Source organism: Dreissena polymorpha, chromosome 5 (assembly GCF_020536995.1).
Source record: "Dreissena polymorpha isolate Duluth1 chromosome 5, UMN_Dpol_1.0, whole genome shotgun sequence".
Lineage (NCBI taxonomy): Eukaryota > Metazoa > Mollusca > Bivalvia > Myida > Dreissenidae > Dreissena > Dreissena polymorpha.
This window is the reverse complement of record NC_068359.1, coordinates 103,716,940-103,740,138: the sequence shown is the minus strand read 5'-3', so window position 1 is coordinate 103,740,138 and position 23,199 is coordinate 103,716,940. Positions and strand designations below refer to the sequence as shown.

At 37.1% G+C, this 23,199-nt stretch overlaps 1 protein-coding gene across 1 annotated transcript in view; it reads right to left on the bottom strand.

Moving 5' to 3' along the window:
- Window positions 1–15,834, bottom strand: part of LOC127831525 (aminopeptidase N-like) — a 32,072-nt gene extending 16,238 nt beyond the window's left edge. Inside the window, 12 exon segments of the mRNA XM_052356509.1 lie at window positions 449–528; window positions 1,917–1,982; window positions 3,321–3,455; window positions 4,317–4,430; window positions 4,890–5,044; window positions 7,518–7,638; window positions 8,080–8,197; window positions 9,501–9,656; window positions 9,921–10,131; window positions 10,437–10,498; window positions 10,797–11,013; window positions 15,678–15,834. Of these exon segments, the coding sequence (XP_052212469.1) occupies window positions 449–528; window positions 1,917–1,982; window positions 3,321–3,455; window positions 4,317–4,430; window positions 4,890–5,044; window positions 7,518–7,638; window positions 8,080–8,197; window positions 9,501–9,656; window positions 9,921–10,131; window positions 10,437–10,498; window positions 10,797–11,013; window positions 15,678–15,834 (1,592 nt within the window).
- Window positions 15,835–23,199: the final 7,365 nt, after the last annotated feature.

Sequence of the window (23,199 nt, the reverse complement as noted above, 5' to 3'; positions counted from 1 at the left end):
GATAGACTTTTACTCCAGTGGTCAGTGGTTCGGGCCCAGTTGAGGATTACTTTATTTAATTTTATTCTTGTTTTTACTGGAGTTCTTTAGATTCAATGTTTTTATTTATCAATATAAAACATTTAATGACAAAATTAAATACATGCTAAAATCTGTGAAATAGTACCATTTAAACAGCACCGCAGTGCTGTAATATAAATCGGGAAATAAATTGATGCACTTCCAAGTTCTTTACAATCAATGCTGATGGATGCCTGTGCACACATGTTGATGGGTAACGTTCGACTAATTTAACATTTTCAAGTTGCTACACACGACTTTACTCACAGGTCAAATGGTATACACACAACACCTCTCTCATGTCCGAGTGTAATAAACAAATTATTGTTCATTAATGATGTACCATTGTTACTACACCGGTCTTATAGACATGGTCGAAGGGTTACACACGAATCTCCTTACATTTCCCAGCGCGTACCAGAGGTCATCGTGGAAGGCGGCTTCGTACTCCAGCGCAAGAAGGTAATCCTGAAGCAAACACAAAAGATGCAGTGATGAAATCATGTTATGTTTTCTGCATGTGAAAAAAATATCGAAGAACAACATATACACATTATTATAATATTATATGTTGTGTATGCTGTCCATTGAAGCAGTAAGTTAACGATTAAAAGTGAGCGAACGCTTATCTACATACAACGGAATCCGGATAGTGCCATCTATAATCTCGCACTTCTTTCATCAAGGGCGACACTAGACACACGAAGCGATACTTGATCTTTTTCTTGACAGTCGCGGCGGTACCTTGATATTTTTCTTGACATTCGCGGCGATACTTGATCTTTTTTCTTGACAGTCGCGGTAACACCGTTTAAAAACCTGACAGTGGACAGACGATATTATTACAGCGATATTTGAACATTACAAATATCGTGCGTCGCCGCGACTGTCAAGAAAAATATCGAGTATCGCTTCGTGTGTCTAGTGCAGCGGTCTGAAATGAGACCGCAATACACGAGATTCGGATAATATGGGCGATATTTGAAAAATAAAATATCGTGCGTCGCCGTGACTGTCAAGAAAAAGATCAAGTATCGCTTCGTGTGTTTAGTGTCGCCCTTTGAACGCGACACTAGACACACGAAGCGATATTTTATCTTTTTCTTGACAGTCGCGGCGATACTTGATATTTTTCTTGACAGTCGCGGCGATTCTTGATCTTTTTCAGCCTTTTTTGGCTACCTACATAATGGCGATATAACGTGTTAAATATATCGTGCGTCGCCGCGACTGTCAAGAAAAAGATCAAGTATCGCCGCGAACGTCAGAAAAATATAAAGTATCGCCGCGACTGTCAAGAAAAAGATCAAGTATCGCTTCGTGTGTCTAGTGTCGCCCTTGATGAAAGAAGTGCGAGCTTATAGATGGCACTATCCGGATTCCGTAACAAACAGTTGCTACGTTGAGTACAATCAAACGCCAATAAGGCCAGCAATACCAGATCGACAACCCACCACGTGCTATTCTATATCTGGACGCGAACCTGGCAGCACCTTTTTTCATTATAATTAAAAAACAATTTTGTAATAAATCATTTACTACCGTGTTTCGCTATAATTAATTCGAAATAAATGTTTCATGCCATAAACAGAAAATATGCCTTTTTTTGCGGCCCGTCATGTTTGCAACAAATACCCTTTAATGAGTTTAAGCCTTCATGCAACGCAACCAGACGTTCACCCAAAATACAGGCGTCTGTGGACGATAACGCACGGCAAACGGCCATCTAAATGCCTATATTATTTTCGTGTAAAATGCATTTTATTGAGAACTGGAAACATCGTCGAAATATTTAGCTGCAATGACATGCGACGTTCTTATTCGCTGAACCACAAGCATATTACAACTGGACTCACCGTGAGCCCCTTTTGGAAGTTGTCGTCCCCTAGGAAGAATCGCATCATCCGGATAATGGAGGCGCCCTGAGGTAGAAAACATAGAGAATAATAGGTAAGTGTTGATTTTAGATCAGGTTTATCAGGCGAGGCTTAGAAAACAAAAAGCACGAGCCTTGGCGAGTGCTTTTTCGTTTTCGTGCCGAGCATAAATCTGATCTATAATCAACACTAACCTATTATTCTATTTATCCCACTGTTAATTCAGTAAACCTTTTCATTTAAACAAAATTATTTGTCATGAGTGTTTGTCGTACTTTGATAATGACTGTAAAGTAACCAAGGTCAGTGTATTATTCCGCGTTCAAAAAATAACCGTTGATCAAATAATCATTTAAAAAAATCAGAATATCGTTTTGTGACAAAGAGTGCGTTATTAATTACACTTTTATTCGTATTGAATTGCAAATCTAAAAGTTTTATAACATCAATATAACATTAAGTTGTTATATACAAGGAACTACATTTGTTTACAACGTAGCCTAACAACGTAGCACGTGCCGTTGATTATAGCAGAACTTTAATCAACGGGGATAAAAGTGGGATAAAAAGGGACATCGCATAGGTAAGGGAAGGGACATGTGCAGTGCGCACACAACATTTGAAACCATTATTTGAATAGAACATGGAAATAAGCAGTTGATATATGGAGATAATATCAGGTGTCCAATTTGATATAGTGAAGTTGATACGGATTACAGTACTATGTTTTCGGTCCCCATTTAGGAAGCTTTCCAATGTTTTTTTGAGATGCACTTGTTTCCAACGACTAAGAATAAAACGTGCTTAAGAAGCAACCGCCTTTAATATAAATCGAGTAAAATGTATTGAAACTTAAGAGTGCACTACCTCGTTGTTAAGCTCTTATCTTGTACCCAGTTGTAAATTGGCGTACGCGATCTTTTCGGGTACTCAGCACTTACCTTGGTGTATGAGATGCTATCTGGTACCCAGTCTAAACCTTTGCATATATGGTACGTTGGCGTATGAGATCCTATATGGTACCCAGTTCGCACTTTGGCGTATTAAATCCTGCTTGGTGCCCATTACGTACCTAGGCTATGAAATATATATGTTTCCGATACGTACCTGTCTGGTACATATGAGATCCTTTCCGGTTACCCGTTCGTACCTTAAAAAATGGGATCCTGTCTGGTACCCAGTACGTGTCATTGCGTATGAGATTCAATCTGGTACCCTGTACGTACCTTGGCGTATGATTCTGACTGGTACCCGGTACGTACCTCGGCGTATGAGATTATGTCTGGTACCCGGTACTACCTTGGCGTATGAGATTATGTCTGGTACCCGGTACCCTTTACGTACCTTTGATTTTTGAGATTATGTCGGGTACCAACCACGTACCTTTGCGTATGAGATTTTGTCAAAGATCTCGTTGATCTCGCCCGTGTGCGCCACGGGCACGTAGACAGGGTGAGAAGAAATTAGGCCGTCAAAGTTGAAGACGTCTTGCAGGTCGTCCACTACGAATTGTTCAAACTGCGGATAGACATGTATAGGGATGATGAACTATAGGACCTGTAACACGATCCGTTCGAGTTGAGCATTAACATAATTACGGATAGGATATAGACTTTGGGTCCTTTACCACGAACGGTTCCAACTATGGACAGACATACATAGGGATAAAAGGTTTACTTTAGGACCTCTTCCACTACATTTATCTGTTTTAATTGAGTATCAACACACATTGGGACGGGAGATGTACTTAATGATCTCTACCGCAGACTGTTTTAATTTAGGATAAGCAAAACATAGGGATGTGAGATGTACACAATGTCTTCTACTACAAATTATTTGCATAGAGAATAGACATACGTATACATGGGAAATGTAGGTAAGGTCCTCCATTATTCGAATAGATGTTAGACCCAAAGGAAAGGAGCTTGTTTTCTGTTGTTTATCGGGTCTAATATTGTAATACGGATTTACTATGAAATATCTAAATATGTTTTTGTTGTATTCGTATGATATGAGTATCGGTGCTTTCTGTCTTCATTCCATGTCTTGATATTTTTATCCATGATGTGTGGCTTTTCCATGCGGACAAAATGCATGCCTATACATGGCTCGAGAGAAGATTTTCAGACAATCGATTTGATTATGCAGCAATGTCTATTTGTTTACCACTGCATGATAAGTCAATACAGTCATTGAGTGACGGTAATTCTGTGGTCAAATAGACCGTACCAATTAAGTGTTTATTCACTTCTTGTTGCCGCGTTTCTAAGAAGACTTTATTAGACTTTGTAAGTCTATACACCGGCCTAACTGATACTAAAGCATGGATGTTATCATCAGTTTAAAGAATGGGGAAGTCTCTAAAGGGCGGTTACTTACCATCTTCCAGTCCTGATGCACGTGATCAACGCCCATGCACCCCATGTAGCTGGCGAAACCCTCGTTAAGCGACAGGTCGTCCCACCAGGAGGGTGTCACCAGGTTACCGAACCACTGCTCGTTATTAAGATAAAATGATTGACACAGTGCGAGTAGAAATGTTGTAACTGGGTTTGAATCGTGTATGAGCGTGAATATTCAATCCTTTTATAACACGAGATCTTATACTACTTATAGAGCGTCACGAGGTAACAAATAGACTGCACGTGACGTGAGAGAACGTGTTACATGGACGAATATACCTATAGCAATTACAGAAACGAGCATACAAGAAAGGTGACAAAAACATAAGCTGATGCGTAACAAACGCAAATTTTGACATCGAGAGTGAAAACTTTTAGTGACCGACACTATAAAACAATTAATCAAAACAATAATCTGTAAAGCTTTAATAAAAACATTATATTATTACAGTTATTTATTTGTTTACTCGTCCTTTATTTTTGGTCCAACACATTACGTATCAAGGTGTTCATTTAGGCCGCGTTAAGTCGATGTGTTGTCTTTGCTTACCTGGTGCGCCAACTCATGCGAGACCACGATCGCCACGCGCTGCTTGCTTCCTGCCGAGGAGACCCCGGGCTGGTACAGCATGGCGGTCTCCCTGTACGTGATCAGACCCCAGTTCTCCATGGCGCCCGCAGCGGAGTCGGGGATTGCTATCATATCTACAATTGTCAGCTTCTGGTCAATTACAAGACAGAAGTCAGATCGCGATCCTATCCACAGCGGTCAAAATATTGGTAATTAAAACGTCCGGGATAACGATCATATCTAAAACGGTAAACAAATAGCAAGTGGCACGTCAGAAGAACGGGACCGCTACCAAATCTGCATCGTCAAATAATGGTCAGTTACTCTTCGGATGTCCGGGATCGCGATGATATATTAAGTGGTCAACTTGTCAGAAAAAAAGTCAGATGTCCCGGTATAGATCATCTCTACATCGGTCAACTCTAGTGTCCATTAACACTTAAGAAGTATGGGTTCGCGGTCATATCAACAAGGGTCAATTAGTGATTAGTGCCAAGTATGATCACATCTAGCGCTGTCAATTAACGGTCGGTTACATGGCAGAAGTGCGCGATCACCATCGTGTCAACAGGTGTTCAATAGCGGTGACATCGTGGTGCGTAGAAAATCAGAAGTCTTGGATCAAAATCAGAACTGAATTGTTCAGCTAGTGGTAGAAACAAGTCAGAAAACGGTGATCGAGATCATATTAATTGTGGTCAGTCGGTGGTCAGTAGAAAGTTATAAGAGGGAGGCCACGATAATATATTCAGTAGACAGTGGTCAACCTGTGTACAGTAACAAGTCAGATGACCGGGGTTGAGAATATATCTACCATGGTCAACAAGTGGTCAGTAACACGTAAGAAGTCCAGGATCGCGATCATATCTACCATGGTCAACAAGTGGTCAGTAACACGTAAGAAGTCCGGGATCGCGATCATATCTGCAATGGTTAATACGTGGTCAGCAGCACGTCATATGTCCCGGATCACGATCATATCTACAATGGTAAACAAGTGGTCAGTAACACGTCGGATGTCCGGGATCGCGATAATATCTGCAGTGGTCAACGGGTGGACAGTAGCACGGTAGATGTCCGGGACCGGGAACATGAGTAAGACATCGCAATTATCTGTACAGTAGTTAGCTAGTGATAACTCGCAAGTTGGAAGTAACGACTAGCTTTCATATGTTAAGTAGTCAGCTAGCGGTAAGTGCCAAGCCAAAAGTATGCTACGTGGTCATTAAAAAATACATTCACGATAAAAAAAAACTAAGTAGAGCTAGCTATCGTAAAGACGAAGAATTCCCGCTGATGCAACATGTCGCAATCTGTAGCAAATTAACACTATAAACAAATGTTATCCCTTATTCGTTGACTGTTTTGACAACAAGGGCATGTTGTTTTAAACACTTTGTACAGGGCCATTATATAATAGTAAGTTCTTAGTTGAATACTGTGGTTTCAGCATTATTTACAGTCATTTGATACAAAAGTGTATATAAATAATAAGCACCAACATGAGCATGATCAGTTTTGATTCTAAGCCATGATTTTATTATGTGTTTGGAGCACCACCATGCCAAATATTAAACCTCTGGGCCTTTTGATTTCAGACGGATGTAGTCTTTAAGTAAGTTTGGTACATACGTCTATATTAACCTTGTGATCCATTTGTTTATTTAAGGTTCTTAATTTCAGAAACATTTCAATCACGACTTGACAAGGATAATGCACAACAGTATATGAGCATTCTGTTTTCTCAAAATATATTTTGCTAATAGTGCACAATAGTGTTCATTAAAAACCATGATGATTAACACTGTCTATGTTGATTAATATGCATATCTTTATTTGGTTACTTAGGGTAGTAAAAAAACGACATGCACACGTTCATATAAGAAAGAACAGTTGCTGCACGTTTTAATGTTTTACGTTAAGAGTGTATGAGAACGCATCCGGACATGTACAAAAGGCGGACAAACAGATAGACGGACGGGCAGATGAACAGCATAACAGACGTCCACGAGTCTAATATACACCATTCATGCTCCGTATCGGTGGAGAGAAATAGTATTCGGAGTAAAACGGCCATAATGATACAAACAAAGAATGAACGAGACCGTTAAGATAAGGACACCGGTATATTAGTTGTATATAAGACCTTTCACACCCATTACAAACATTCATATAACACGTGAAAAACAACGACCACAAGTGTAAAACAGCTATTAAATGTGATAACCGTATATTAAGATTATTAAAAAGGCCATAATTTCTATTATTTTTACTTATAAACTACTGATCATATTACATCCTTCATCTATTTCTATATATTTTTTGGAGGGGTGCGAGTTGACTTTGAAAAGTGCGAGTTGACCAGAAATGCCGTGCGAGTTGACCAAAAAACGTGCGAGTTGACTACCGTGCGAGTTGACGTAAGTACGAGTTGACCGGCACCCGTATAATACGGCTAAAACGAGTAACATACACGTGGAAGCATGTGTAAGAAGAAAGTTCATGCTCAATATTTTATGTATTTTGTGAGAACACTGTCAATTATGAAAGTGCATGTTGTTTATAGACAATATTCAAGGATCAGTGAAACCTTCCAGAGAAGAATACCTTGTTTAGGTAGTGGGTACGTAACGTTGAAATACTTCTCGACGTATGTCAGGATTTTAACGCCAGTCGCCAACGAGAACGGGATCTGATCGACCGCATCTTGGCGCGCATATGCGCGGTACTACAATTGCCACGGTAGGTAGTTACTATTAAGCAACATTTGGAGTATTTATGCCACAAACATGTTTGTTTCTGTAAAGTTCTATTGGCAGTCGTACAAGAAAAAAACACTGACTGGTATGCAGGAATTATATATGTGATAATGACATATACCCAGCATTGTGTGTAACAGTCACCTTCGTGCGCTGTCAATAAAACATATTCATTCCTTAACTCAGCCTTCTCATTGGTGGTACTCTCCGACATCTTAAGATATTTTTTAAAACTAAGGCAAAGTATTTGGTATGACGTCGATTAGATGAAATTTTGATGCAGGAAAGCACTCCAGTCATCAAGGTAAATATGGATTGAGGCTAAGACATATAATACGAACATGCTAAAACTAATAATGCATAAGTCATTTTGAGAAAGAGACGTCGATTTCATGAATGTCCGTAGTTACCGTGACATTGTTCTCGGTCTTTTCAACTGTGTAGTGGAAGGCACAGATGATGAAAGCGAGTAGGTAGGTAGACATCTTGGGCGTTACTTCGAACTTGTCCGCGAACCATTTGTCGGCTCTGTTAGATAACATGAAAGAATGCCTCCGGACTATAACTTTTGATATCAGCTTTGTATTTAAATGCGTAAACGCTCTTTAACATTCAAACAAATATACCCGATAATCGATACACTCTATATGATCATTAGAATTAGAACATACACTTTGGGACCATGTACACATATAAACATGTACGATGGTGCAAAAACGTATAATACAGGTATTTTTCTTTGGATGGTGATGTGAGAAATGTATTAATATAATCCAAGGAAATGTGGCAACATGTACACATATTCCACGGAGATGTGATACATGGGTACCTATATTCCATGGGTATGTGAGCAATGTTTAACTTTATTCATTGGAGATTTGTGGCATGTATACCTTTATATCAAGGTTATGTCGGGCGCGCATACTTTTATTATATACTTATGTCAATATTCTGACCCAACTGCACAGAAATAATTCCCGTATTATGCTACTCGCTAGTTTTCCAATTCCGTATTACCATACTTGCCGGACTTCTTTTAATGACGTCACGTTGAATGCAGAAAATTATAAGAGCATTCTTGTTTAATTATGAACGCTGACACTCATTTTTTTAACTTAAATGATTCAAAGTTGTATATAATAAAAGGAATATTACGATAGTCAATTGTTCCATGTGTTTGTATCAGTCTCGTGGCTTGCCTATTTCGTATCACACTCGAGGCTCCGCCTCTCGTGAGATACGTCATCACACACAAGCCACTCGACTGATACAAACACATAGAACAATTGACTAGCGTAATATTCCGTATATATTCAATCGAGATGTTGCGCAAGTATACATATATTCTATGGATATAATGTGCGTGTAAACAAATATTCCATGGATATAATGTGCGCGTATACATATATTCCATGATGAATTATGTGCGTGTATACATGCACACATATTCCATGGATACAATAATGCACACATATTCCATGGATACAAAAGGCGTGTATATTTATATGCCATACATATATATTGGGCGTGTATACCTATATTACATGGACATATTAGGCGGGTATACCTATAGTACATAAAAATATTAGGCGTGTATACATTTATAACATGGAAATAGTAGGCGTGTATATACCTATATTACATGGAAGTAGTAGGTGTGTATACCTATATTGCATGGAAATATTAGGCGTGTATAACTATATTACATGGAAATATTTAGTGTGTATACCTATATTACATGGACATATTAGGCGTGTATACCTATATTATATTGATATGTTGGAAATGTCCAGCTCCTAGTATTTTCAATTCAGATGTTGGGCATGTATACCTAAATTCCAGAGAGATGTTCGGCATGTTGGAGATGGAGATCATGTGACTCTTGCGGACCAGGGTCACCTCAAACTGCGCCTTGATTGCTGGCTCATCCATGCACGGGAACGTCTTGCGTGCGTCTGTCGGTTGCATTTGGGTCGTTGCGAGGTGGCTGCAGCGAGAACGGGTACACTAACGGGTGAGTAGTGAGATGCCAACGAATTATGTTGCATTTATATGGATTATTTAGTTACATGTTTACTTTATCTAGTAAGTCATCGAAGAGATGAATCGCACACACATAATTCGTACAGCAGTATTATGAAATTTTTCAACCCCAAAAAGGTTCTTTATTTACGCGATTGTTCCTGTACTCCCCCCCACCCCCCAAAAAAGTGTTGCTGTTGAGGCACGTGTGCCTCTCAGTACTACTAACATGGTTTGGTTGCCACGCTTGTACGAGCTTAGGTACAGGCCAGCCAGGTCGGCGACCAGCGGTCCCCGGAAGTGCGGTATCTTCAGAGTGTAGTTATTGTTGAGCACACACTTGTTGGTGAGGATAACGATCAGGAACTGGCGGTCAAGGTCAAATGTGTGATTTCCGTACAAATCCTCAAGGCCACTTTTAGTTGTAACACTAAATGGTCCTACAATAAATGTCATAACTGAATGGTGATAACAAAGTATAACACACCAATACGCTGATAAATACGCGAACAAAGCATACAATAGAAAACACCTAAATCATAGATGGTGAGATCCCCGAATGTCTATGGTACACATGATCGAATTGAACTTGCAATAACATTCAACAAAACGTTAGTCAACTGTTTAAATAATATATATATAGAATTAATTTGAAGGCGTCTGTAGGTCATGAGATCCTGAGTTCGATCCCCATTAAAGGTGCTTTCAGATGACGTGTCACCTCACATGTCATACCAACTCGAACCTGAGTAGTTGAGCTTGTTGGAGTGCAGGTAAATCTTATCTGTTGCATTCTTGCATTCGAAGCTGATAATGACACTTCCGTTGAAATAGAATTCAGCTGGCTTCAGGTCTTCATACATGAACACATGCGGACAAGTGAAGGGGCGTGGTCGGTAAATGTGAGAGCCATAAAACCATGTAAACCTTTTTAATACAAAACTAGCAAACATTCTGATCATTTCTGTAAAATATGAGTTGCCTTATCCTAAGGTACTTATTTATATATTACTTAAGCAAAACTTATAACAATCGTAAAACATTAAAAGAACAGAATGTAGCTATGATTTACGGATAGTTCGTAACCTGTACCGGAAGTACCTACAACGTGACCCATACCTGCAGCTCTACAGTGTACTTTATAGGAATCATGTGCAATGGTATCCGTACATCCTTCACAGTAGGCTTTTGTGTCGAGGCTGGCGCCTGAGTGGACCCCATGAAACTCCCAGGGTTTAAGCCAGGCGTCTGCTCGGCGGTGGGGCTTGATGAGGATGCTTTGCTGGCATCCGGCGTTTGAGTTGGGGCGCGGCATGCGCTACCTGGTATAAGAAAAACGATTATAAAAGGTACCTTGTACAAAGATACGGTACAAAGATACGGTAATATTAAAACGTTCTTAAAGTCAATATTCCACTGTGTAAAACCGCATTCAAGCGTAGTATACCGTCATTTCGATTCAAGGTGAAAACACAAGTTGCTTCATATCATGAAGTCGTCAAAAGTTAACAAAGAAATATATGTTTTGCAATACTAAGAAAATCTAGAAAATACTTCAGCAAAAGGTGAATAAAACATGCAACGATAAAAGACGTTACTTTAAAAATTTACTTTAAAATGGAACTCATCTTCACTTAATTAGTTTTGTTTGGAAAAGAAGTGATAATAAATTTATAGTATGAAAAAAATGCATATTACAAAAACTTTTTCTTAAAATAATGTACATTTGTGCTGTGATTTCACTTACTTGATTGAAAGAGGTAGAAAGGGCTATTTTCAAAATTTCATCTAAGAGTCTCATGTTGTATTATAGTTTTAAAAGATCAAAGTCGAGTTGTTGTTTTTGTTTAATACAGTAGCAGATTTCAGTTATGCTTTATGGCGTGATGGTGGTTTTGAACAACACGACACGACAACACGCCAACTTCCAGAGATATGAATGTTTCCGAGAGCAGTTTTTGACTGGTTCTTTGCATAGCTTATTACTTCTTCCGAACATTGATTTATCATATCCCTGCCACCATTACACACCACGTGATGATGGTCGATGAAAATGTTATGCTACTTCGTATGATTTAAAGCTTCCGTTTGTTTATGCGTTTATAAAAAGGGGAACACAAAACGAAGTACGCTTATATGCCTTTTAAGTTGCAGTTCTCTTACGTAGTTACGAAATGGCAATGGAAACCTGTCAGCATGGCATCGTTTAAGTGAAAATATATCCGAGATAATTGACATTATCGACGATTTCTATATTTTGAACATTATATGTCCATTTTCATCTTGTCGATTTTTTTTACCGTTTTGCGTAAAAACAGCAACATTACTTTCGTTTTGGAAGTGTTCACATTTTGCCACCATCTGTTAAGATATTAGTTTAAGCGCATATTGTTAACAAATAATGATTTCACTAACCAGCTATGTGCATAAAATGATATAATTTATCGCGGTTGTGGGTATTACTATTGTTATTGGCCCAAAACGGGGTATATTTGTTAAACATTGAAGAACATAATTTAATGCATTTAAAAACGGCACGAGAACTTACGCATTTTATCTTTAGAAAATAGAAAACAATTGAACAGTGAAGAATCTGAAGAATTTGATTATATAGTGTACATACATTAAATCAATATTTTTTGGAAAATATAGCCCAATACGGTAGGGCAATGAGGACATATTCCGCGAAAAAGCATCGTGCTTTATTGCATCCTAACTTTGAACTTACATATTGCATCGTCGTTAATGATAACTTTCCTCCCTTTAAACTGTAGCTAATACATCCGATACACCGACTCCGTTCGAAGTACGTTCTAAAAAATGTGACCAAACGGGCTCGAACTGTGTGAGAACGGAGTGATCGTAGTAGCAACGTGTTACGAACTGTCTTCGAAATTTGTGGACGGCCTGGAACGGGGTTGAACGGGAGAGGTGTTTCAGAACTTTGAGCATACTCAAAATTTTCTTCCGATCATCCCGTTCTACAATTAAACGTAGTAACAACGTACTGAAAACGGAATGGACGTACTAAGAACGGATAGGTCGTACTAAGGTCGGGTTAGGAACGTGCAAGAACGTAGTGCGATCGGACCGAAATTACCTGTACGATGCCACACCGATCGAGTCCGTTTCTAGTCCGTCTAATCCGTTCTCAGACAGACCGACCCCGTTCGCACTACGTCTCAAGTACGATCTTGTTTCATGTAAATAAATAAAAACTAAAAGGTAAGTTCTTACAACGTTTGCAACACGTTCTATAAGTTCACAGTAAGTTCTTAGTACGTTGTACTCGTTTTTAGGAGTTCGCAGTAGGTTCCAAGTACGTTGTACTCGTTCAATACAGTTGTTACAACGTTCAAACCGTAAATACAATACGTTCAGACAATGTGCATATAAATAGAGGTCGTTGTCTCAAAATTCATCATTTGTGATATTAAGTTGAAACATGGACAATATCTTGGAGCTGTTAATTTTTTTAATGTTGGCTTCGTGCAATTTATGTTTTAAGCAAAGCAGCAATATAATGTTTTGTTGGGCTGAGAAAGAAGGCGGAGACGACACAGAACTTGTTGGGTGAGAAATTGGTTAAAACCAGAGAGAAGAATAGCCGAAGGTCATTATCATCAGCTGATGTAAGAGATCAGATTGGAGGACCAAGAGTCGTTTTACAACTTCTTGAGCGTGAAACATAAATGAGAACTTGCAGGAACGTAGTCGGTTTTATAATTGCCGCACAGAACGTGGCTGCAACTACGTCCTAGACGTTTTAAGAACGTAGTAGGACGGAGTGAGAACTGCCTTTGAACGAGTTACCACTGCACAACGAGTAAAGAAAAACTGCGTACGAAATTTGATCGAAATGACTGAGGACGGGCTCGGTCTGACTGGAAACGGTATACCAACGCGGACAATGGGAAAAATGACCCGATTTGAACTGGATAAAGACGGACTGGCAACGGGATAGGACGGAATAGGAATGAGCTGCACGTAGCGCGAACTGTGTATGAACGTCATTCAATCATATTGTCGATTTTTTTCTGACCAAAACTACACGTTCAAGCAAGTTCACATCTCGTTCTGCATTTTCTTTAGAACGTGGTCGAACTGTCTAAGAACGTGCTTGGTGTATGGGCTCCTTTATTTCATTCTTGGTTCTTTTAGCTTACCGTTAGAGAATAGATTCCCTTTCGTTCATAAATCCTTTTAAATAATTTCGTGCACAAATATAAATACGTTTTTGGTATTGTGTGCAGCACTATGTATAGCACTAAGTTAAATACGTGCACAAATATAAATACGTTTTACAACGAGCATGGTTCACTTATTTAACGAGTGGCCTTAATAATTATTATACAGCGCATAACTCAATCGATAGTTTTTGACTTATTAGAGACCTTTTCTGATGTACATCCTTACTTACCGCTCCTATACTTAATGCCTGGCAGGAAGCACTCGGAATGCCTCGATTTAACAAGCTGTTGGGTTAGCGACCGGCAATGTCAGTACGTGTCCCGAGTGAGACTCGACCTTCGACATTCTTCCCGCTGAACGAAAGCCCTAATCTACAGAGTACGGTCGAAATAATATGGCCTCACTTGTATTTGGTTGTTTTTGTTTTCGCGCCGGGCGTAATAATTCGAAACCACGAGTAACGTATCTCGTTACAATGACTTAGACAGTTTTGTGTGTTATCCTCATGCGTGATGCACCCAAAATACACTGTGATTATTTAGGTCGAATCGAGAACATTGTGTTTAGAAAGTGTGGCGATTATTGTTCCTGAATTGTATTATTGTAAGTTTTAAAAACTTAAACAGGTGTGGGTTATTGTTTGGTAACGCTAAACGTCGCTTCGGTTTTAGTTATTAAAATGTATGTGTTTTTTTCATATATATACATGTATATGCACACATATGTACAATTCACCTTTTTTACAAGTCGCTTATTTTCGTTAAGCTCTTTTTAAATTGGTATTGTGTGCAGCACTATGTATAGCACTAAGTTAAATATAATTATCGACTAAGTTTTGTATAATGTTGACGTCATTATTATGATGTTAATTTAAATCGACAATATTTTATCATTATCTGGGAATGAAAGCCTGAGGCTGATTCTCGTTCGTTTATAGTTTTTAAATTCAATGTACCGACCAACCATCAACGAAAACTGGTAGTTTTACTTTAAATCAAGAAATTTTGTATGAAAAAGCCATTACATCTAGAAATATTTCACTTGTTTAAAGTAAGTTGTACGATATAAAGCCAAATATATTTTGTCAGTTGTTTGATTTTTTTTTTTTAAATAAATCAAAAGAGGTCGAACGCATTAATATTCTTGCAAAGATTGTTAAACACATGTAATTCTACAAAAATTGGTTATTTAGCACTCACACACAATATTTAAATTAGAATTGTAAAAAATATTTGTTAAATATTTTATTAACAACAAAAACGTTATTATACAAACTGCGTATATCCAAGTATTGAATGATTGTAATAAAGGATGCAAAAATGTGCTGCAATTGTAAAACCTTTGTTAAACAATTATGGATTTTCCTATGTTTTGGAACTCGCAATATAACTAATGATAATGTTTCTGTATTTCATTCAAATGAATATTTATTGACCCCATTCAGCCGGAATGGTTTGGTAATATGAAGATATAGCTATAGTCTGGATATGTATAAAATGGTCAAAACTTCTCTGGAATATAAATACTCATTACATTAGATGATAAGAGTGGTTATGTTTATAATTTGTAAAATTAATATTCTGATAACCCCGTGATAATTCAGCCGTGATACTAACGAATCATAATCCCCTGTGAAGAACGTTAGAGTCTATGTTGTTATCAACGGGGTATAAATGCTTTGAACATGACACGAACATTATCATAACACTCACATAATTCCGTGTCTCCCTCGGCTGCCCATTCTTTGCACTGCTGCATTGCCAACGACGACGATTTGCTATCCGTCGTCGGGTACATACTTTGCACTCGAATGTTGACCCCGGTCCGGCGAAGTGCACGATAATGCCGACAACGACGGCGAGAAAAATAGCGAGTAAGGCGAGCATGAACACCTTGGCGATGCTTACGTACATGCCTCGGTCACGTGGAACTCTATCGGTCAGAACTGTCATGTTTTTTTTCTTATGGTTACAATCTCTAGCTCGTAGTTGTTTCCGGGCTTCGTCGACCCGCTGATGTTATCAACAGATGTATGCGCCAAATTATCCGATCCCGAAAATGGAAACACTCAGTAACTGCGACAAGAGATGTGGCAAATATGTTTGGATGTTGGCGTTACAAAAATATATAGAAATCAATCAAAATGGAATGAAACAAATACAAAAAGGAACAGTGGTATACAAATTCATGGAGACAATACTCGTTTACCACAGAGTGCGAATATTGATAGCTAGTGCGATATGCAACGGACGATTGTAAGTCACATATAATATACATGGTCTCCAATGTACACATATGGACATGGTTTCCAATGTAAACATATTAACATGGTATCCAATGTACACATATATACATGTTTTCCAATTTAAACTAATAGACATGGTATCTTATGTACACATATATACATAGTAATGAAGGTTCACATATAGACATAGTATCTAATGTGCACATATATAAATGGTCTCCAATGTACATATATAGATATGGTATCCAATGTACACATAAAGACATGTTATCCAATGTTCACTTACAGACATGGTATCTAATAAAAACGTATACACATGGTATCCAATTAACACATAAAGACATAAACAAGTATCGTTGAAAACGATGGATGCTCCCCGATGATGCGCTTTGTCAATCTATGTGTTAATAACCACCTAAAAAAATCTATTATTAGCCTCGGTGACCTTGACCCCAAATGACATCAAGCGTCATCAAAAGGTAGAGGTCTATGTAAGGTACCTACATGTCAAATATGTAAGAGATCAGTAAAATATTGAAGGCGCTATGAAAAACTGTAACAAAAGTGTGACGGAAAAATATATTATTAGCCTCGGCGACCTTGACCTTTAACCCAGTGACCTCAAACCTCATCAAAAGGTCCATGCAAGGTACCTACATGCCAAATATGAAAGAGATCGGTAAAGTAGTGAAGGCCCTATGAGAAACTGTAACAAAAGCGTGACGGAAAATCTATTATTAGCCTCGGTGACCTTGACCTTGAACCCAGTGACCTCAAACCTCGTCTAAAGGTAGAGGTCCATGCAAGGTACCTACATGCCAAGTATGAAAGCGATCAGTAAAGTAGTGAAGGACCTATGAGAAACTGTAACAAAAGCGTGACAGAAAATCTATTATTAGGCCTTGGTGACCTTGACCTTGAACCCAGTGACCTCAAACCTCATCTAAAGGTAGAGGTCCATGCAAGGTACCTACATGCCAAATATGAAAGAGATCAGTAAAGTAGTGAAGGACCTATGAGAAACTGTAACAAAAGCGTGACAGAAAATCTATTATTAGGCCTCGGTGACCTTGACCTTGAACCCAGTGACCTCAAACCTCATCAAAAGGTAGAGGTCCATGCAAGGTGCCTACATGTCAAATATGAAAGAGATCCGTAAAGTAGTGAAGGCCCTATGGGAAACTGTAACAAAAGCGTGACGGAAAATCTATTATTAGCCTCGGTGATCTTGACCTTAAACCCAGTGACCTCAAATCTCATCAACAGGTAGAGGTCCATGCAAGGTACCTACATGCCAAATATGAAAGAGATCGGTAAAGTATTGAAGGCGCTATGAGAAACGGTAACAAAAGTGTTACGGAAAGAAGTAAGGAAGGAAGGAAGGACAAACTGGCAACTATATGCTCCGCCGAAATTTTATTTCGGGGAGCAGAAAAACAACAAATGTACACATGAAGACATGGTATCCAATGTATACATTAAGACATGGTACCCAATGTACACATATTGACATGGTATCCAATGTACACATATATACATAGTATTAAATGAACACATATACAAATAGTATAAAACGTACACATATATACATGGTATCCAATGTAAAAATAAAAACATGGTACCCTATTTAAACATTACAATGGTGTCCAATGCACACATATTTACCGATGCAAACATAAATGCATGGTACCCAATTTACACAAATATACATGTTATTCAATGTACCAATATATACATGGTATACAATGGACACATATAGACATGGTATACAATGTACACATATAGACATGGTATCAAATGTAAAAACATAAAGACATGGTATCAAGTGTACATGTACACATAAAGACATGGTATCCAATGTTCACAAACATTCATGTAGACACGATATCAAATGTACACATATAGACATTGTATACTATGTACAAACATTTACATTATACCCAATTAACACATAAAGACATGGTATCCAATGTACGCATATACATATGATATCCAATATCCTCCTATAGTTAATGAACACATAGGGATATAGAATCAAATGTATATTGTTTCATCTTCTATTTAAAAGCTTGATAGCAGGATACAGAAGTATATGACCACTAACCTTACATTGTTCTGTCAAGTTTTTTTATTAAACGCCTAAGCTTTCTATACTCGTTCATGATCTTTCGACAATTAATCTTATTTAGACTCACATTGCCCAATCCAGTCTTTATTCCCGCACATACCGTCACAATGGTTTAGCAGACTGTTTATTAAACCATCAGATCACTTACTTAGCCTTGCCACCAACAATATTCTAGTCGCGTCCTGTTTCCATGAAGTATGCTAATGAGGCCGTGTTTACCGGTACTCAGTACCTTGTCCGTGCCGTGATGTTCTGTCAACAACTTAACGTAAACAACGCACGTTACACAATTACGAAATTACAACAAAAAACTTATTGGGTCCTTCAGGCGACAATACGAACAAGAGAAATCATTAAGACAGCTCCTGCCTCTTTCAAGATCAGACCCAGACGCACATTTCGTACTTGTTTAAAGATCAGACCCAGGGGCACATTATGTACTTGTTTAAAGATCAGACCCAGACGCACTTTTGTACTTGTTTTAAGATCAGACCCAGGGGCACATTATGTACTTGTTTAAAGATCAGACCCAGGGGCACATTTTGTACTTGTTTAAAGATCAGACCCACAGGAACATTTTGTACTTGTTTAAAGATCAGACCCAGGGGCACATTATGTACTTGTTTAAAGATCAAACCTCGACGCACATTTGTACTTGTTTAAAGATCAGACCCACAGGAACATTTTGTACTTGTTTAAAGATCAGACCAAGACGCACACTTTATACATGTGTTAATGTTTAGAAATCGAGGCAAGTTATATTGCTAAATAATTAATATTAGTGCGGGATTAATATTCGTTGATTCCGTGGAAAAATTCTTAATTGGCAACATAAACTATTGATAAAAGTGTAATAATCATGTAATTTTAACACTGCGTAAATGAGGCACTAATGTATTGAATTAGTTTAGAGTGTCAGTTATAAACAACCTGATAATTTCATTTAAAGTCGGTTGCGTTAATATAATTGTAAAACCGCAAAAACGTACGGCACAGTCAAGCACGAGCAGTGAGTGACAATCTGCCAATAAAAATCACGACAGGTTCATCGTATTGGGTCAAAATAAAGAAACTTGTGCATACAATATGCATGTTTTGCTTTTGTAACTAATTATCCAACCACATACAATAACAAGAGTTAATGCTTAATAAATAATACGCATTTAAGTTAAACTAGCTAATGTAAACCAATTCCGTTTTTTTTGTAATTAATTGTCCAACAACATGAACTTTAAAGAAAGAATGTGCACTTAAAATAAACGATTTTGTGCAAAACCGCATCCAGATACGTTTTCTAATTCAATGTCCAAAAACATAAACTAACCAATATTTATATATTGTGATTATGCATATACATAATGGTTACAGACATTCATGCACAGTCAGATTGACGTAATATCACAAGTTTTGTATTATAAGACAGTGAAGGCACAAGAACCATAAAACCTAAACTTTTTTAATTAAGAAATTAATATATATATATTAATTTCTTAATTAAGAAAGTGTTGGGTTTATGGTTGTTGTGTATGGCACTTTTTCTTATTGATATCAATACACCCATGAAGTTTCATGTTGAAATCTTATATAGTTGCTAAGTGCTAAGATAAAGCCCTGGAATGTTTGTAACAGATTGACGGACGGACAGACAATGACAAAACTATATAAATCCACATTCGGCTTGGGATAATACTTGACAATTATTGCAACTACCTTTAAGAACAATATTTCCAAATTGTTGTAAACCAAGGTTAGCACGATAACACATAAACAATTAAGAGTTCGCTTAAAGCCGGATTTCGGCAAACTGGAGATATCACATCCTGCTCCTCATTAATCAAATAAAAAAAGGTAATGGCAGCAGGATGAAAACACATTTAAACACACCTGGATTTAGTATTTAAGCGTGTTTCTACCGACTGCCATCCATAGTCGCTCAAAACGTTCAACGGACGTCGCCGAACAATTTTAAATATATTTTCGTTGCTAGATTTAAACGATGCTTTTGATCTTAGCTGCGTTGGTTTACGTGGTCACTGGTGAGTTTGCTTATGTTATTTCAATTCTTCATGACATTACCGTTGTTGTTTGTAGTAGAAGTAAACTTCATAATAATAACAATTCAATAAGTGCGTCCGGCAACCCATTCGCAGATAATTATCAATAAGTTTGTATGCGAAAATAAATTTAACAGCAACGATATAGTGTACAATATTTTATTAAATTGTTGCTGTCCTACTTACGTTTAAATATACCTACGGTTTAAAATAATACGGCTTTATATAAAAAGTTTTAGTTATAACGCACACATAATAGTAAATTCGTTATAAATAAAATGTACGTGAAGTGCCGTTCGATAACGGTACTGTTGCATAGGTTTGAAGTAACGAACGCCTGAATATAACAATATAACTTTACGATACAATGTTAAAAATCATCGAGCAAGTATAAATTAACTGTGCGTGACTTATGCAGCGCTAATATAATGCACATTAGAGCACAATGAGTCTACGCATGCCTTGGTAAAACGTAAATAAATATTTTTTGCAAGATTCAGTAAATGATTATTATCCTGTATTATTATAATTTGATATAATTTACTATGATTATTATTATGAGTATAATAACAATGATTATTATTATTATGTGTAGTAGTATTAAAAACAGTTACAGGTATTATTCCATTTTTTTACATCATTCAAAATATTAACAATATTGATTGGTTGATTTGTTAAATAAAAATAATAATAAAATACTGAAAATATTGATAATAATGATAATGAAACACAATAAAAAGGAATAATAATTTTATTAGAAGTGATAATACTGATTAAAACAAAGAAACAAAATACTTCTACTACTACTACTTCTACTACTACTACTACTACAACTCCTACTTCTCCTACTACTACTACTACTACTACTACTACAACAACAACTACTATTACTACTACTACTACTACTACTACTACTACTACTACTACTACTACTACTACTACTACTGCTTCTACTACTACTACTATTACTACTACTACTACTACTACTACTACTACTACTACTACTACTACTACTACTACTACTACTACTACTACTACTATTATTATTATTACTACTACTACTACTACTACTACTACTACTACTACTACTACTACTACTACTACTACTACTACTACTACTTCTACTACTAATTTTAATAATAATAATAGTAGTTATAGAAGTAGTAGCAGCAGCAGCAGCAGCAGTAGTAGTAAAAGTAGTAGTAGTAGAACTAGTACTAGTAGTAGTAGAAGAAGTAGAAGTAGTAGTAGTAGAAGTAGTAGTAGTAGTAGTAGTAGTAGTAGTAGTAGTAGTAGTAGTAGTAGTAGTAGTAGTAGTAGTAGTAGAAGTAGTAGTAGTAGTAGTAGTAGTAGTAGTAGTAGTAGTAGTAGTAGTAGTAGTAGTAGTAGTAGGAGTAGTAGTAGTAGTAGTAGTAGTAGCAGAAGTAATAGTAGTAGTAGTAGTAGTAGTAGTAGTAGAAGTAGTAGTAGTAGTAGTAGTAGTAGTAGTAGTAGTAGTAGTAGTAGTAGTAGTAGTAGTAGTAGTAGTAGTAGTAGTTGTAGAAGTAGTAGAAGAAGTAGAAGTAGTAGTAGAAGTAGTAGTTGATGTTGGCTTTTGCATGAATATTCTATGAATTATTACATGTGACTTATAATTGTCTTAAATGAAATTGTATGTATGATCAAATTATCTATTTGATTTACATTACTTCTTGTTCGAATTGGAAATTCGATAATGATAATATTTGAATTAATTTCTGAATTAGAGCTAGAATGTCCATCAGATTCAGAATGCATAGACTCTTGTTCTGAAAAGTTATAAATGGATTCACTGTCAACATCCGATCCAGATAATGATTCATCTATTAAACCTAGCTTTGATATTTGCTTCTTAACTTTATTTGTAAGTAATTTATCTTTTCTCAAGTCATCAATTGTAAGCTTATGTTCATGTTAACTCTTTTTACTACTTTTACTTTTAGTTTTACTGTATGTGTTACCGTTAGAAAGTACTTTTTCTTTACCCCTCAGGGATTCGATCTTCGCCTTTTGTTTTTCCAGCTGCTTTTTTGTTTCATGAAAGTCCTGTTTTTTGCGCAGTTGTTCTTCTTGTCTCTTTAGATTTTCAATTTATTCCTTCATGTGCGAAAGCTCGTCTTCATCGATTTCATCGTCCTCGAGCAACTGGAGGACGCCATTTTTGTTAACATGTACTTCTGCTGTAGCCTCTAATTGGGTTACTTCGGTCGACTTTTCTATTTTTAAATTATGTTCGCTCACGTCTGCCATCCCTGAATCGTTCAATTTCTTGTAGTTGATCTTTTTGTGTCCCTCTTGGAACGATTACTCATGTTTATCCTCAAAACGAACTTTTAATGTCTTTGGTTTTAGGTCTATTTCCATACGTCGTATCCGCACCATGCACTGTTCGCGGTTTGATGTCGAATTCGCACCATGTACTTTTTGCCATTGTTTATACATTAAAAACACACACTTTTAAAAAACATCAATGACTATTTACACAATGAATAAAGTCACAGTTCGTACTTCATGAATCTATTTATTTTTTACATGATTCTAACGCTTGGTGTGTCCATTTTATAATGTACAATTAAGTAAATGAGGATGTCAGCAATCTCTACTTGACAAACGATTCCTGGCTCGAAATGTTCTTCCAATTTATCACAACTTCCGATCATCAAATTTTTTATCAAAATTCCATTTTTTTAACGCTGTGTGTTCCACGCTTACAAAAACAAGTATGAACTTTTTTTCGAAAACCCGTGCGCTCGAGTGAGCAATTCAACCAATCATAAAAAAGTTGAAAGTGAACATCGCTCAGCTTTATTTTTAGAAAGGTATAGTGAGAACTTTTTAACAGAATTAACTTGCGTCATAAATTAAACATTTT